The sequence below is a fragment of the Fulmarus glacialis genome, unplaced genomic scaffold (assembly GCF_000690835.1).
Source record: "Fulmarus glacialis isolate BGI_N327 unplaced genomic scaffold, ASM69083v1 scaffold4940, whole genome shotgun sequence".
NCBI lineage: Eukaryota > Metazoa > Chordata > Aves > Procellariiformes > Procellariidae > Fulmarus > Fulmarus glacialis.
In genome coordinates, this window is record NW_009189455.1 from 4,218 (window position 1) to 20,661 (window position 16,444).

Here is a 16,444-nt window from a genome sequence, read left to right on the forward strand (position 1 = left end):
AAAATATAAACCAAATGCTTTTTAGACCATGGGTAACAGACTTCTTTGAGATGCTAATTTTAACATGTACATAATTTATAATCCCAAATGTATAAAAGACAATGACAAAAAGCATCATAAATAAATAATGCAAACTGAAATAGTTATGTCAAAACATTTGGACCATCTGATAAATTAGCAAAACTGTAACAGAAAATAAGTAAAAAATACAGTAAATTGTGACAACCAAATGTGAAACCGATAACTAGCACACTCCCAACTCCCTCACCAGCCTGCCTTTTGTCTCACTGCTGCACCACCACGGGTTTATTTCAAGTCTCAAACCATGAGCTGCAAATAAGAACAAGCCCAAGTGAAAGAAAAATTAAACAAGGAGTGAGGGGAAGGAGAGATAAGAAGAGTTGCCTGTGGAGGTGTCTCAGTACCCAGAGCTGCGGGGAGCTGACGACATTAAAACCTGTCCATTTAAAATCCAGACGGCGAAATCATTTGCCAATGGGGGTGGGACTTGGAAATACTGTTCAACAGCAAATGGAATGGACAGAAGAAGCCAAGGTCATCTCTTCACAGTCTAACGCTAGAAAAGAAGAAACTCAAGCTTTGAAAGTCTCAACGGTCCTTCTTAGAGGACTCCCCGAACAGGAAAGCTGGCCTACAGCCTTTTCCTTGTTTGCTGAAAGGACGTTGCTTCTGGGGTAAGAAGTGGAAAATATAAAAACTCAAAAAGCCTCAGTGTTCATATAAGAGCATTAAAATCAGTGTGGCCTGTTCACAGCTGGAAAAAATACCTTTACAGCACTTCTAATGCCATAGATGAGAACTAACGCCATAGAGGAGAACTGAAGACTAGCAGAATGATGAAGAAACTGGTAGCTACAGGTACAGTAATCCCAAAAAATCATGCAAGATGTGCAAAACCTTTCCAGCTCAAGCTGAAAAGTTCTTGTAACTATTGAGGAAAGGGCAACTAAACTCCACTTAATGTAAAACCAAACTTTGGTTTTAAAAAATACAAAAGAATGTCTATGTCATATTTTCACTCACTGCAGTTTGTCTCCAAACCTCTGAGGTGGGGGTGATAAAGAAATTGTATCACTACCAGTTATGCTTTTTCCTTTCAAAGAAATGAATATATGCATTTTCAATCATTAGTTATATACTTCTGTCTATACTACTATTCTAGTAATCATGATAAAATAGGGAAATACTTTAAATCAAAAATACACATTAGCACTTACTATAGCTGTGCTTTTTACCCCCAAATACAGGCTTTTTCGTTCAGTGTTGCTGTAGACAGAAATACCCTTGTCTGTGTGTAGACCAAGAGGTAAAGACTTTTCTTTTGCTCTTGTTTTTTTGCTGCTTTTTCTTCTCAAAGGAGTGAGCAATTTGGGGGGGTGACCGAGTACTGGATTTGCTATCGTCGGCTGGGATGAACGACTGGAAAAACAGAACGAGAATTCGGTGCCTCCCACACTAGCTAGACAACACTGTTTATCTAATAAAGTGGCAAGACCCTGCAACTATTAACATGTAGTATGTCACCAGAGTTTTTTCTGACAGGGAATTAGGTAGATAATATTACTCATGGAAACACAGGTTTATGAAGGTGGAGCGGGGCGGGAGGGTAAGTAACAAAGAGTTTATGGGATAAGAAACTCACAAGCCACAATCTTTTTGTGTTTTTTTTTTTCAATGAAACAAAAGTTCTAATTGGTATCACGAGCCACTTCGCGCTCCTCCTCTGCTGGTCCGTCCTGCTCTTTCTCTGCCGACAAAGGCGGTGTCTGCTCTGTACAGTTTTGACTGTTTGCAGCTTCTTTTTCCGGCAGCGAGACAGTTTCTGGCTCTGGGTTTGCCGATTCCCCTTTTGCTTTCTTTCTCTTCCGCTTCTGGCTTTCCAGGTTTGCTGCCTCCGAGTGTCTGGTTTGCTGTATGCCGGGCAGCGCCATGCCGATGCCAGGGGAAAGAAACATCGAGGGATAGATCAGTCCAGGAGACATCCCTGGGATAAGAAACGGGTTAAAAGCTACAGGACTACTGGTAGTTATTGCGGATTCTGTCTGATTAGAAAACGAACTAGGACCAGGCTTATCTTCCGAGAGAGTTTCTTTTTTCACATCCTGGCTACTCTGTTTATCCTCAGTAGCTTTCTCTGCGTTGGCTGTACCACTTTTCGTTGTGCTTGTTAACGAAGTCGGAGCAGTCGCAGTACAAGTAGTTGTCATGGGGGGGTTGAGAAGTCCTCCAACGCCAAACATCTGTGGTACGGTAGCCATGCCCGGCAGCATCATGGGCAACATACTCAGGGTGCTTTTCACATCCTCGCTGGCGGGCACTGCTGCAAATCCAGCAGGAAACCCAACCAGCCCGGTCAGAGGGATCCCTTGCATGTTTCTCATGTTCTGGAGTCCTACTAGATCCATCCCAGCAATCAATCCATTCATGAACAATGGTCCCATTCCAGAAGAAGAATCTGCTACAACACCAGGGCCTTTAAGGAGTTCGCTTCGGGGCCTTCTCCCCCTCCGGCGCGGCCCCGTGTCTCGGAGCACAGGCTCGGTTAGGATGCGATTGAATTTGCTTTCCGGTAAGTAGCCCTGAAAACGAAACACACACAACAGAAAAAACACCTGATAGTTATTACTGCATCAAAGGAAAGCTGGCTTTTCTGTGCTCGTATCTGCATCCCAGATGGTGTCAGCACAGAAATATTTGCCTACATGATATGGAATTTGAGAGGTACGCACAACTTTTCCCCAAGGGATGCTGCCAAATGCGAAACACCCTCGCCCTGCCCTGGCATGATACCGCAGCGTCAAAGTGCACAGGGAGGAAAGGAGGAAGCACATTTTTACCACACATTTTCACCCAAGCCCTCCGCATCAGCTGTTTACAACACGAGAAGCACCGGGGCAGCTCTGTGTCAGACACCAACTTAGCTCCCTTCCCAGCTTTAATCGTGGCTTCAGCCATAGGTGAAAAATCATGTCTTTTAGATGGGATGGGCCAAATTTTCAATGCTCTGCAGGACAGCAAAGCTGCATGGGATGACACACAGAGAGCGGACATGCTGTCTGAGGCGCTCCTGGTTAGAGCTTCACTGAGATGCCAGAAAGGTTCTTCTGAGTATTCAGATATGGGACCAAAACCCAGTGGCCACAACTGGGTAAGACTGTCCAGTTACACAGAGCAGTGCGGGGAAATCCACAGCGTAGTTTAAAACTCCATTTTTCAGCATCCTCATCACAGACATTTAAACATTTCCCTTTGTGTCTCCCTTGAGTTTCTGTATCGCCGCTCTTTGAACCGTTTCCAATAATAGATTTAGGTAGGAAAAGTATTTCCCATTGACACCTGCAGTGCAGAAACTTGAATCGAATGACCCTGGCAGTCTGCACAGCACAGCTACTGCCCAAAGAGGGAGAATCTTCTGCTCTGCTCCCACTGGCACGTGGGAAAACCTGCACAGGACCATGACCGCGCCTGGGCTCTGCGGGGCAGCTGACCCCACGCTCCCGCCTGCCCAAGCGCCTGGAGCAGCCAGACGTTCCTCCGCATGCACGTGCCAGGGCGGATGCGCACTTGCCAAAAGCAAAGTGCTGATGGGGCTTGGGGGTGCGAATGCTAACGGGCATGCAGCCACCAAACCAGGGTGCATGAGCGGGTGCTCGGGGCGGTGGCCAGGCACACAGCTATTCCTACCGGCAAAGAGACCGTCCCCTGCAAACGAAGGTAAGGAAGAGCTGCTGCCCGGACAGCGTGCTGATGCCAGCCCGGACGTGGAGCTATTTCCTGGGGAATGGGACAGACCATGCCAAATCTCCAGCACTAATCAAAAGCAAATTTGAGAGCAGTACAAACCTCTAAGCCAATTGATTCCCCCCTCCAGCCCCCTGCAAGGGCGTCACGCAAACCACTGCAGCCACAAAAACAGGGAGCAGGTGAGAGGGACCGTAGAGAGAAGTCTGGATAAGGCCAGCCTGCAGGGTGGGGAAGGGCGATCTGGCAGCGGCCGTGTGCTGGAGGGGAGAGCGCTCCTCCTCCGCAGGCTTTGCCACGCACCGGGGCAGGGACTGGTGTGACTATCAGGGTGAATGAATGCAGCGAGGCGAGGCTCCGTCCTGCCCCTCTCCCTGCCAGTGTCTGAGCCTTCGGTCCTGGTGACCTGTGGGGCCTTTCGCAGGCCCAGGGCTGCACGGGCAGAGTTTGCAGGAGCTGATGAAAAGCCTCGTCTGAGGGCAGTTTTTGAAAATTTGACCCGCAAGAATGTGTTTTGGCACCCTGCCATCCTGCACCCAAGGTGGATTACTGCTCCTAGGGCATTTCTCTTGCCCCTGCTATTTCTAAGCATCCCGAGGCTTTCTAGACAGTCACCCTGAGCTGCTGAGCCCTGTTCCCGGGGCACTGACCCCCTCCTCTCCTTCCCCTGGCTGCGCCACTGAGCTGCGGCATGCGCCCAACCTCCCTCTCTGCCACAGGAGTGCTCCCGGTGCTGCCGGCCCTGCAGCTATCCCCTCCCGCGTGCACAGCTGAAGTCCTGCCTCGCAGCTCCCGGATCCTCACTGGAGAAAGGTTGTGGGGATGGGGAGGGAAAAGAAAAGATGATATGATACAGATTTCTCCAAAAGCTCTAACTTACTGAAAGCTTAACAATGTCAGCCCAGTCAGCTGCAACAGCATACTCCAAGTTTGCATCAAGCCACCTTGGCAATTCCTTCAATGCTGGTGCTGTGGCTCCCCCTAACTATAAAACACAGCAGAAGGATGACCTCTATTGCAGAAAGAGTTATGTAAAATAATACAAGAAATACGATTACACTTCCCCTAGCTCCTTGCTTTGGGCTGCATTTGGCTGGGGCAGAGACTCTTCCCTTGCTACTCATCTTTGCAGGACTCGGTATGCGCCTGCTGCCTCCAGACATGCAGTTCAGGGAGAAAAGGCAAGTTCAGCCTTCGTGGCCTGTCCCATCGCCCTCCCCATGAACAAGCGATGGGGATAGAGCTTCTGTAAAAGCCATGCTCAGAACCAGATAAACCCACCAATTCACCCAGGTCTCCAATGGCCATCATGGGTGTAACAGAGGGAAACACAGATGTGGCTGAAACAGCCTCTTTCTGCCTCACTCTTTAGTTTTGGTTTTAGATGTGTTTAATGTCACATCACCTTCCGACCTAGTGCAGTCCTGGATGTGTTTAAGAACCGAATTTGGGTGGAAAGTATCCCTTCTCATTCAGAGAGGTGAACATCACTGCACTGGAGATTAAACTGCAGACAAGTAAATCCATGCACCTTGTTCAGTAAGCACGAAAAAGCTCTTCAAACCCTCCACTGCCCACATGCCCAGCACTTGGATAGGTATTGGTATGCTCTGCCCGCACCTCGTAAGGAGGAACAAAATAAAGATATTTGTATGGCAGTATTACAATTTGTGTCATATTGCAGTGAATTCACAGGGAACAATGAAATCTGGAACGGGAAGCACCAGCCAGGGCTGTTGTGATGGTGGCTTTAAAGCCAAAGGCTGAATCCCTTTGCCATTGTGGGGTCTGTGTAATCTGGCAAGGGTGAACACTCAGACTTTCCTTACTTCAAACAGAAAGTCACTTATTTCGCAGGTCTGCGTCCCCACGGGCACACACATGTCAGAAGATAGTGTAGATCAGTGACGTGTTCCAGACTTTTGTCCCATCCATAGGCTTCTCTGGATTAAATCTCCCCGCAGGTGAGCTCGGGGTCTGCTAAGCATTTCAAGACACCCAAGGGCAGAGCAGAGAACAGGCCTTCGCTTACCCGCCGTCCGGTACCCTTATGTACCACAGGCACCCGCTCCTCTCCCGTGAGTGAGTTAATGTCCAATTTGCTGGGGTCCTTGCAGCGTTGCCTCCTCTGCTTGGGCTTGTCTGAAAAATTCTGGAGTGCAAACAAGACAACGTCAATGAGACTAGATGGCTTAATGAGTTGGACGGCTACAAGCGCTCCAGGAGAGGGGCACAGATGAGCTCCCGAGGCACAGAGGGTCCCTGCAGACTTGGGCAGGAGCAGTGCGAGCAGCACAACCTGGTCTCTGCCACAAGGCCAGCTCTCAAATAAGCACAATTGATAAAGGGGTTTTCAGTGTATCCCACTTAGACTGCTCCAGCCCTTTCTAATTCCCCTCCAATCCTAAAACGGTAACCTGCTGCCAATTCATGTATGTGCATCTGTAAACAGGGCACTAACTACAACTAGGAAAGAAAGAGAGAACAGGTCCGTGTGTGCTATCTCGTGTCAGTCTGATATAGCTACCCACTTCTTGCCAGCTCATCTGTGCTTTGTTTCGCTCCTATTTCAGCTGTTCCCACCGCAGAGCCGCTGCACCATGTTTCTTTGGGATCAGAGCCCTTCAGGACCGCAACCTACAGAGTCACAGCTGAGTTGTTGCACACCCACTGCATGCACCAAGTCCCGGCGTCAATGTGCCTGCAGGGATGTAGCATTATAATGAACGACTGCAGGCTCTGATTCCTGAGAGTCAAAGAAAAGACCCTGAGCTTGGTCTGTCCTTCAACAAGCTGAGCTGCTGCAGTACCCCAAAGCAGCTTCTAAGCCATCCTATCTGGAGAGAGGACACTCGCCCTGACAGGGGAGATCCTGCAGGACTGGCCCAGGGCACTGGGGGCTTGCTGGGAGCAAGAGTTTCACCGGCAGCATGGCCAGACTGGGTGAGCTACAGTAAGCCCCCATGGAAGGCAAGGGCGATGGAAAGGGGTGGGAAGGCATCTCCACGCCTGCTCCACCATCTGACTGCTTCTTGCAGTGCTCCTGGGAGTCGGGCCTTGGACACAGAGCTGCATGTATCTCTGGATTTTGAAAAGCAAGGGCCATCCTGCCCGAGCAAACGCCGGGCTCCTCATCTCTCATCTCTAATGAGCTCCAGAACACTTAACAGCTTGCCTGTACTCCAAGCTCCAGGGAATCCTTGCCTTGGGCACACAATCCTCCAGGTCCAAGATGCACAGTCTTTCATGCATTACCACCACATTTCTTCCTACTCTGTTTAACAGCCTGTGCTCTGCCTGCCACATGGTCTAATAGGCTAAATAAGCTGAAACCTGGAGTAAACCAACCTCTGAAACCAAAAGGTGGATGCTTTTGAGACGGCAAGAAGAATCAGACAGACTTTGCACCCCACTCTCTGCCACTCTGCTTTCTGATGGTGCCTGCGGCCACGCCACCGCAGCCTTTACAGACTGCAACACAGCCGTTTCGGTCAAGTTTTTAAAGCGAGCAGGTTTCCTCTTGTCTGGGAATCTTATTTAATACAACAGCACTGCCTAAAATGACCCCAGGTGAAACGGAGCAACACAGACAGACCTTGAGCATCCCAAATCCCTTTTCCCATTTCTCTCCCCATCCCTGGTGCTTCTCGAAGACATTGGACTAATTGTGCATTGGGCAGACAGATACACTGGAGCTGGAGAATGGACCTTGGGGCAGGAGGATGCAGCTCAGCAAGTGCCTTTCACTGCTGTACAGGGAATTATGCCCGCCTCCCAAACGTGTGATGAACCTCCCAAACAGCCCTGATGAACACCACAAATGCCGGGAAAGAGGCCGCATTTTGAGACACTTCATGGAAGCCCTGAACTCAAGAGCAACCGCAGAAAACCGAACACAAAGGGCAATACACAAGGCAGACACACACACACACACGTGCCACTGAAGGCCATCCTTACTGTGCCAAAGCCGGGAACGTCGAGTGTGTAGTCGGACTGCTGACGGAGCCAGTCAAGCAGACTCTTATTCGGGACAGCCTTCTCTGCTTGGCTGCCTGCAGCTGGGACTGGCTGTGGAGTTGAGGTAGCAGCAACCGGTCCATCGGGGAGGGGACTGTTCTGGGGGGGCTGCGGCTGTTCTTCCTGAACATCCTGATGTGGAGGGAGGAGCAGGGAGAGCCCATCAGCAGCACGTGGTGATGCATGCGCATCCAGATAAGGAGAGCTCCCAAAGCTCCCAGAGGTCATCTGCTCCCACCACACAGACTAATCCACATATTCCCAGTGCCTGTTCCTTAAATCACCACCCACCACCGCATCACGCTTCCACTCAGTCCCCAGCACTGGTGGCATGGAGGGCAGAAAGAGCTGGGAGATGCTTCTGAACTCATCTGGAAACACCCTAATCACCAGGAGGACCAACTTCCCCCGCAGATCACTCCTAAAAGTGGTCTAGACAGACTGGTCTTGCTCCCAGAGCCCCAGACTTCTTCGAGCGGATCCCAGGGTAGAAGGAGAAAGGGTGCAGCAGGCTCTTGGCCACAGCTCCAATGCAGTCAAGGACCTTTCCTCATGTTCTCTAACCCTAGACACACCCTGAGGTGGGACAGCTGCTTTTGATAATGCTTAGCAGGACTCAAACACTGCAGGCAGAGTGCTGCAAGCCAGAGGGAAAACCTCCCTTTCTCCCTGGAGTAGTATCCGTTCCTGCCTGCTCCAGCACAAGCCAAGCTTGTCATGGGCAAGCAGAGCTTGTAGGGGAGAGCTGGACCATGAGACAAATTGTGCTGATTCCATTGGGGCCATGCGAAAGGGGGGAGCATCAACCCACCTGCAGCCTGGTTGGAAGAGGCCTCTCCTTCAAGAAGATGAGGTCCATCCCTTCTACATTTTTTCTCCTGCCCCGTCTTCTCCTCATGGCAGCATCATCTCTTCGTAGGCTGCCATTTACAATTTGTCCTGTGACAGGATGGATTAACCCTGCCTGGAGGATGCCAGACAAGTCCATGCCCAGGGAGCCCTGGAGGGTGTTCACGGTCCCCAGTTTGGGCATGTTTGCGTTCAGGGGGAAAGGAGAGGAGTTCCCTGGGGACCCATCAGAGGCTCTGGACAAGTCCACCGCTGCATCGCGCCAGCCGTTCAGCACAATGGGTGGATGAACATGGGTTGCTGCTAGCTGCTCCAAGCTCCTCTGTTTGGCATCTCTCTCCATCTCAAATTCATAGGACCTCCTGTGCTTCCGCTCGTCCTTTGCAAAGGCAGGGGTCAGGAAACCTTCCTGTGTGTATCAAAGCCACGGAAAGGGTTACAGCTGCGCGCACACTGCCCAAGGACCACAGCTCTTCAAACCAACACTGAGCTAACGGTCAGGCTCTTCTGCCTCTCTGCAGGAGCCCTGAAGGATGCCCTTTCCCTAAAAAAAAACCTGTGTGGGGATGGTGCAGGAGCAACCTCACACACTTTGATCTCCCAAGGTGCTATAACCCTGGGTGCTCTGCCAGCTGCTGGGCAGCCGGGCTGGCGTCCCAGGCCAGCAGCTTCTGTCTCTGCGCTGTGTCCAACAGTGAGAGATGATAGAGAGCTGGTGACTGACGGGGCAGTGCCCTCTCCTGCACCCTTTCCTTTGGGACAGTGTCCCCTTTCCCCCCGACCATGCCAGGTGCTCCAGTGCTGACTCTGGAAGCACCTCTACAGCCGCAGCAGCTGCGGAGCTGCCGCAGAACAGCCGCCTTCTCAGGAGGGGAGCAGGGCTGGTGGGGGGCTGAGAGCATGGGGAGCTCACCAGGAGCCCTCAGTGGAGGGGACCAAGTGGCTTAAGCCATATGTTATACACCACAAGTGGCACCAAGAGGCAGTGAAAACCCAGGCCCCGCTTGGGAAACTCCTGAGCACTTCTGGGCAATGCTTCACCCCAGAGTCCCAAGCCTGTCCCTGGCCAAGGGCCCCCCTCACCTTATGTATCTGTGAGAGTAACACCCCGTTATTGAAGCTGGGATCGGGGGGTTCAGACTCGGCAAAGCTGTTCCTGCTGCCGGCATTGCTGGCTACCGCTGGAGCTGTCAGCAGGCTTTGTGTCTCAAACTGCTGGCTGGAGGAAGGCCACTTGCCCTTCAGGATGGCATGGCAGATGTTGTCAATGCGGTTGATGATCACACGGTCCTGCAAATAGAATTGGACAGTGGCAGGCTGGGACTCGAATGACTCACTCGTGTATGTCATCTCAGGATTAAAGACAAACCCAGCCCTGGTGACCTCAGCTCGGTGGGGAGCTGCTTTGGGGCAGGCGTGTCCATGGCACGGGTGCTTGGGAAGAGCACCCCAGTTAGAGCACCCCTGGGGAGTTGTGTGCGGGGACCAGGAGGCAGAGCTGGGGCCGTGTGAGCCGCTGCTGGTCAGGACTACGCAGTAACACTTGCAATACAAACAGTGTTAATTTTAAACTCACCTTAGGCCACTCAGAGAAGGAGTAAAGTGTCTTCTCCTGCAGCAGCTGGGCGATGGTCGGTGCCCGGGCATCCTGAAGGTCATCGATCTCCCCGGGCAGGACAGAAGTAGAACTCTTGCTCTCTTCCTCCAAGTACTTCTCCGGACCATCTGAGAAAGTGACAGAGAACAGAGTCCATCACCGCCCTGCCTCTCTCCCCCTCTCGAGGTGGGAGCAAGTTCTCACACCTTCCCACCCCAGCGCCCAGCTGGCTCCACAAGGGTCCCATTCCCCAACCAGCCACCAAGAAAGGCAGCAGCCCTGGGTCACAGCAGGCAGCCCACGCTGCTCAGGAAGGACCAGCACTCCCCTGGGCTGAGTCTGGGGAGCTTGTATTGCAGTGGCCCCCAACCCCGACCATATCCATACCCCGGGTGGGCAAGGAGGAGGGCAGGAGCTGCTTGCCAGGCAGTGCCCTGTGCCAGGAAGGGAAGGGCATCCTGCATACCATGGCATGCTCATGGCAGAAGGGCTGCTGGGGCTCAGGGTGGGGGGGGTCTGGCCAGCCCTGCTGGCAAACGCGGCCACCAACCCTTTGTTCCCCAATCACATCAGCTAGAGGGACCCCAGCTCCTGCAGAAGGGAGGCCGCTCCAGGGGCTCGGTCTCCAGTGACCCCAGCAGGTCCCTCCCACCCCAGCTGGAGGTGACTGTCAACCAGAGGGAGCTCTCAGGACCGTACCTTGACTCTGGCTGCTGCTGGCTTTCTCCCCCTCATCTCTGTTCTCACACTCTTCTTGCTTCACCCCCTGCGGCTCGGGGGGCAGGGCCTCTCTGCAGCCTGCCTGCCTCTCAGCCCCTCGGCCCCAGGCCTCCCCCCCAGGGCGGGGGAGCTCTGCCCCTGGGGCCCCCAGTAGAGGTGCAGGCAGGCTGAAAGCCTGGCTCTGAGCCTGGCCCGGTGAGTGCGGCAGGGTGCTCTCCTCATCCAGGCCACGATCCCCCCTGCCCTCTGGCCCGGGCTCCCCCAGCTCTTCGGGAGTCCCCAGCCCCAGGGACTCTCTCTCGCCATTCATGTCTTCTGGGCAAGTGTCCTCGGGTGTGGGGAGGCCAGAGCTCTGCTCCTCGCCCCCCAGTTCATTAGCCTCAGGGTCACAGCTGGCCCTGGTCCTGGGACCACTCAAGCCTTCCACAACATCTGCTGCTGCCTCAGAGTTATCATCCTCCTCTTCTTCCTCCTCGTCTTCCTCGCTGTGGCTCTGACTTGGCCCTGACTTTGCCTCCATTCCTTTCTCCTGCAGCAGATTGATGAACCTCTGCTCAGGAGGAACCTTTATTTCATAGTTATGCAGACTGGGACTGTAGAGCCCCACACTTATGACCCCTTCCATGGCACCACGCTCAGGCAGCACTGGCGCAGGGCTGGTGAGGTCTCCCTTCTGCTGCGAGGCTTCGCAGAGCTCTGCTGGAACGCTCCGTGAAGGGTTGCTTTCAGAGGTAGAAGGTGAAGGCTCAGCTTCCTCGTTCTGACTGTCCATTCGGTCACAGCCCGAAAAACCTTCTAGGAAGGGAGTCTCTCTCATGGCATCTGCATCGCAGCTGGACGGATCCTCATCCCCCTCTAGCTTGCCCTCAGAGAGTTTAGCAACGCTGCTTCCAACATCTGTGCAACTTGGGCTGTCTCGGGCAAGGGAGCTTTGCTCACTGTTACAGGCCTTCTCATCGAACATCATGCACACCAACGAGTCCGGCAGAGAGCTCTCATCATAGTTACTGGAAATGATGTCCCGGACTTTAGACATGAATGTTTCACAGTTTGCATCCGGTGGACTGCCCCCAGCCTGGGACATAGCATTGTCTACGGTGTCTAGCTTGATCTGACTCTCAGCTTCATTCTCCAGGGACTCGCAAGTCCGGTCCACCTGGCTGTACAGAGGGGAACTGTAGAGTTTGGAGTTAGTCTGGTAAAGGCAGCACAGGGTTTCTGAACCTGGGAGCCCCGTTCTTTTATGCTGGGCATAGTTCCTGTATGCATCTAAAAAAGACAGCTGGGGGTCATTCATGATGTAGTAGTCAGTGCGATTCAGGCCATGCTTGGCGGTGCCGATCAGCAGGTCCCGATCATGTTTGCCACACTCCCACCACACTGGCAGGTAGAGGCTCGGCCGGCACAGCTTGAGCCGCTCGTGGAGCTGCGGACACTTGAGCACCTGCTCGCGCACCTTTCGCAGAAGCTCGATACGGTAGAGGGTTCTGGCAGCACGTTCCTCCGTGATGGGCTCCACGTAGATGTCAGGGTCTGGGGGACCTACAGCGGGGATAGAAAATCCAAGGCCCCGTTATACAGATTGATGAGAGTTACTCAGAAGCAGTGATGAGCAAGGTGAGTTTTAACTCTCGCTTAACTGCAGGTGAGGTGGGGGGAGTGCTTGTAGCCACCGTTGAGGCTTCTTTTCCCAGTCTCACCACCTTCCATTCATTTGCCACCAAATGCACATACGGGAGTAAACTCCCTCGACTTCAGCAGTTGGACCAAGAGCGGCACTCGGCTGCAGAGGATTTCAGAGTCTTGTCTGAGCTCTGCTCCATCAGCGCCAGCAGTGCTGGAGCTGCCTGGACCTGCCAGCAGAGCAGTTCCCTGGGGTCTGAGCCTCTGGTAGCCCTTCAGCAGGTTCTCAGGGAAGGGAGTCCCTCAACTTCTGCAGCTCTTTAGATGAGGAACACCTACCTAAGGCATCAACTCACACATCCAAGGAACTGTGCCTGAAACCAGACCTCCTGATAAGTCTGAGACGAAATCCTTTCTGTTGCTGTTAGAAGCAAATCGCTTTGTGTTTAAATAGCCACCAAGCAGCTTTTCATCTGCCACGTCCTGCACAGTGCCAATGCACTGGGGCTCTGTAGGGCACTCAGAAAATGGACGCCCTTGTGTGTTGGCCAGGCTTCCCAAGCCTCCTGCGGTGGGTTCAGACTCCCTTTACCCTGTGGCAGAGCTCTCTAGTCAGCTACGCCACAGCACAGGCACTGTGCAGACTCTGTCCAGCACCAGCAGAGAGGCGCTCAGAAAGAAAGCAGCAATACAGATTGCCCAAACAACCCCCAGCTCCAGTGTGGAGGAGATGTGATCTGCCGCTTCTCTCCTCCTCCTCCCTCACATCTGGAGGTTGCTGTCTTGGATAAAACTGATCGTGATTTTATGGGAGAGCTCCATGAGACCTGTGAGAGCAGGGGCTGGAGCCCCACAGGGCTCCCCATTGCGCTCGGAAGGCAGTACACGGTGGTGACAAGGCAGCCAGAAATGCACGTGGCTTCTGCAAGCCCACAGCCTGCTTGGCGTCTTGCTGCCTCCAACTGTCCCTGAAATCCCTCCCTTGCTCTCCTGCTCCACGAGAGCAGTGGGACCATTTCTGACCTACGGCTACATGGACCTACTGTTACCCGCCCCATAGGCCATGCAATTTCCACTCACCATCCTCTTTCCACAGTGGGAGACCACAGACATTCTTGCACATGGCCACAAAGCTGTAAAAGTACTTCTCCAGGCTCTCATCTGTCTTCTTCTCCAGTCGAGAGATGGCTCGGAACTGGGCCCAGTCAAAGATCTTTTTCTCCTGGTCATAGATAACCCCAAAGGAGGAGACAGTGCGGTAGAAATCTGCCTGCTCCCTCCTGGTCCACCTGTGGGGCAGGGAGGAGACATGAACAGCACTGAGACACATTCTGGTCCCAGCATGGGCACGGCTCCAGGCAGAGAGGCTCAAAAAGAACTATCTAGTTACTGCCCACCAGTTTTGGGGGAGCTGCCAGGAGGAGCACACTGGGGAGATCATCACAACCTGAGATCCTCTGCCTTATGGCGCATAGTGAGGAGGAGCGAAGGCCACGGGCCCTCTGGCTCTCGGCTCACTGTTGAAAAAACACTCTCAGCTGTTTGAAAAAACACTAAGTGCAGCTCCTGGCTGTTCTGCCGACGGGGCGCAGGCTCCAGCAGCTTCTGTGGAGGCACAAACCTATCTCACCTACTTGCTTCCTGCCACATCGAGTTGTCTCGTCACCTCCATGGAAAGGCTAACTCTCTGTACCAGGAATTAGAAAGGAAGGTCCTGCAGACACAGCTCTCATCCAGCCTCTTCCAGAGGGAAACTGGGCTGGGGTTCGTTGCCATAAGGGTTGCAGTAACAAACACCATCCACTCTTCTGACTCCTGTGGACTCCTGGGTGCCAGGGGTGAGCATCACCCCCTCCCCACTGAAGGAAAGCAGCCGTGGTGATGGGGGGTTTCAGTTACAGCACTGTTACAAGCACAACTTTCACTTTGGCTTGGACCCTCTGAGCTTTCACCTTGTGGGGATCACTCAAAGGAACGATCTAGGACAGAGATGGTGAAGAGTGTCCTGGGCAAATACAGCCCAGGGCAAACAAAGCGCAGAGAAACAGGCCACAGAGAACAGACCAGGGTGCAAACTGCAGGGCAAGCGCAGGAGCAGGTCACAGCAGAGAAAGGTGAGTGCTGTGGGCTGAAGAAAGCTTAAAGTCAAATCTCAGCTCCTCTGAATTGCAGCTCTGAGGCAGCACCAGCAAGCAGCTGGGACACATCAACGGAGAGCGGACAGAGCATTCCCCAGCTGACCAAAATACACCTAGACCAGCATTTCAACTTCTGCTCCCAGGGGCCGTGAGCCCTCTGCAGTGATATTTCATTCCAAAAAGGAGAATAACAAGAAGAAAGTTAATAAAAAAATCAATGATCCAAATCAAGGAGCCCAACGGGGAGTTTGTTGAAAGGCCTCAAATTAAAGGCTGGCGGGAAACTGCCTAGGATGCTCCTGTAAGGAGACCCAAAAAAAAAAAGCCCAGAGAATTAAAGAGCAGGAAATACCAGGCTGCTGTGGTGTCCACAGCACAACCACTGATGCCCCCACCTTGAAGAGGGGACGGTACAACTGGAAGAGGTCCAGAGGAAGGGGAGAGGGAAGATCAGTGGGCTGGAGCAGCTTCCATGCAAGGAAGCCGTGAACAGAGAGCACAGGGCAGCACAGATACCAAGCGGTTATGTGGGTTCCTGCAACGGGGACAGGTTCACAGCAGACAAAGCCATCGAGGACTGTTGACCACAGAGAGCCCCTGCAGTTCAGGAAGTCCCAGGGCTGCGCACTGGGGACTGGCAGCGATGGAGGCAGCATCACCCTGCCGCACACCCTCCCCGGTTTCTGCAGAGAGCCACTCAGGGTGCCAGGATGGTCCCACCATCCTTCCACTTGCTGGGACGCAAATGAAATGGGAGCACACTGCAGCCAGGATATGCCACCGTTGGGGTCCTGAGGCCACAAGCAGGAGGCTAATGCAGCGGTGTGAGAGCCACGAGAGGCAGAAAGGCTACGCATGTGGGCTGTGACAGCGCTCATCTGACACCCCTCAACCATAGTGTGTCCCAAGTGTACAACACTGCTCAGCAGCACCTGCTTGGCTGGGGGGCGATCCCTGGCCCAGCAGACGCTGGATTTGACCCTGAAGAGCTGTCCCCTCGCTTCCTTTCACCGTGCCACCAGCTGCTACCCGCAAACTACAGTGGAGGCTGCTCCCTGGCCGGGCTGGCTGCCGGAGCCACAAGGCTCCCTCACAGCTGGGAGCAGCGCTCCCTGCTCAGCAAGGACCCACACGCCTCTGTAATGTGGGCAGCTGGCTGCACGGACAGCCGTGGTGACGTTTACCTGGGTAAATCCAGGGGGCAAGGATTTCAAGTGGCCTAAATCAGCTTTGGAAAGGACCCTCTGCTGCATTACCTCTTCTGCATTTCTTTGTTCACCGAGTCCATCTCAGAGGCTCTCCTGAACATCTCGTCCTGCAGCCAGTATCCATGGTTACCGGGCACCAGCATCTCGGCACGGGGAGGCAGCTCTTTGCGGTTGCAGCGCTGGTAGACGGTGAACCTCCGCAGTCTGGCTGTGAGGGCAGATGAGACAGGCCAGCAGGATCTGTCTGAGTCGGAGCCATCCTGGGCTTCAAACATCAGCAAGGACATTAGTATTTAATGCACACTCAAAGACACAGGTCCCCGCGTGCCTCCGGCCAGCTCCGAGAGCTCCCTCCTGCCTTCCCCCTCCCATGGGGGACACCAGGGATCACAGTCATGAGTCGGGGCTGTGGTGACCATCCCTGGGCCTCCACACCCCAAAAGCTGCTGGCTCACAGACTCACCATGTCTAAGCTTCCTTCAGAGAGAGCCCAGAGGCAGAGATTGGGGTAGGAATGACAGCCCCGGCGC

At 53.4% G+C, this 16,444-nt stretch overlaps 1 protein-coding gene across 1 annotated transcript in view; it reads right to left on the bottom strand.

The window, feature by feature from the left end:
- Window positions 1-1,351: 1,351 nt before the first annotated feature.
- Window positions 1,352-16,444, bottom strand: part of CHD6 (chromodomain helicase DNA binding protein 6) — a gene marked incomplete at its 5' end in the record, with an annotated part of 38,088 nt that continues 22,995 nt past the window's right edge. The window contains 10 exons of the mRNA XM_009582049.1: window positions 1,352-2,600; window positions 4,643-4,747; window positions 5,795-5,914; window positions 7,720-7,911; window positions 8,591-9,037; window positions 9,712-9,918; window positions 10,205-10,353; window positions 10,925-12,487; window positions 13,649-13,857; window positions 15,963-16,179. Coding sequence (XP_009580344.1) covers window positions 1,710-2,600; window positions 4,643-4,747; window positions 5,795-5,914; window positions 7,720-7,911; window positions 8,591-9,037; window positions 9,712-9,918; window positions 10,205-10,353; window positions 10,925-12,487; window positions 13,649-13,857; window positions 15,963-16,179 — 4,100 coding nt within the window. The remainder of the gene's footprint in view (window positions 2,601-4,642; window positions 4,748-5,794; window positions 5,915-7,719; window positions 7,912-8,590; window positions 9,038-9,711; window positions 9,919-10,204; window positions 10,354-10,924; window positions 12,488-13,648; window positions 13,858-15,962; window positions 16,180-16,444) is intronic.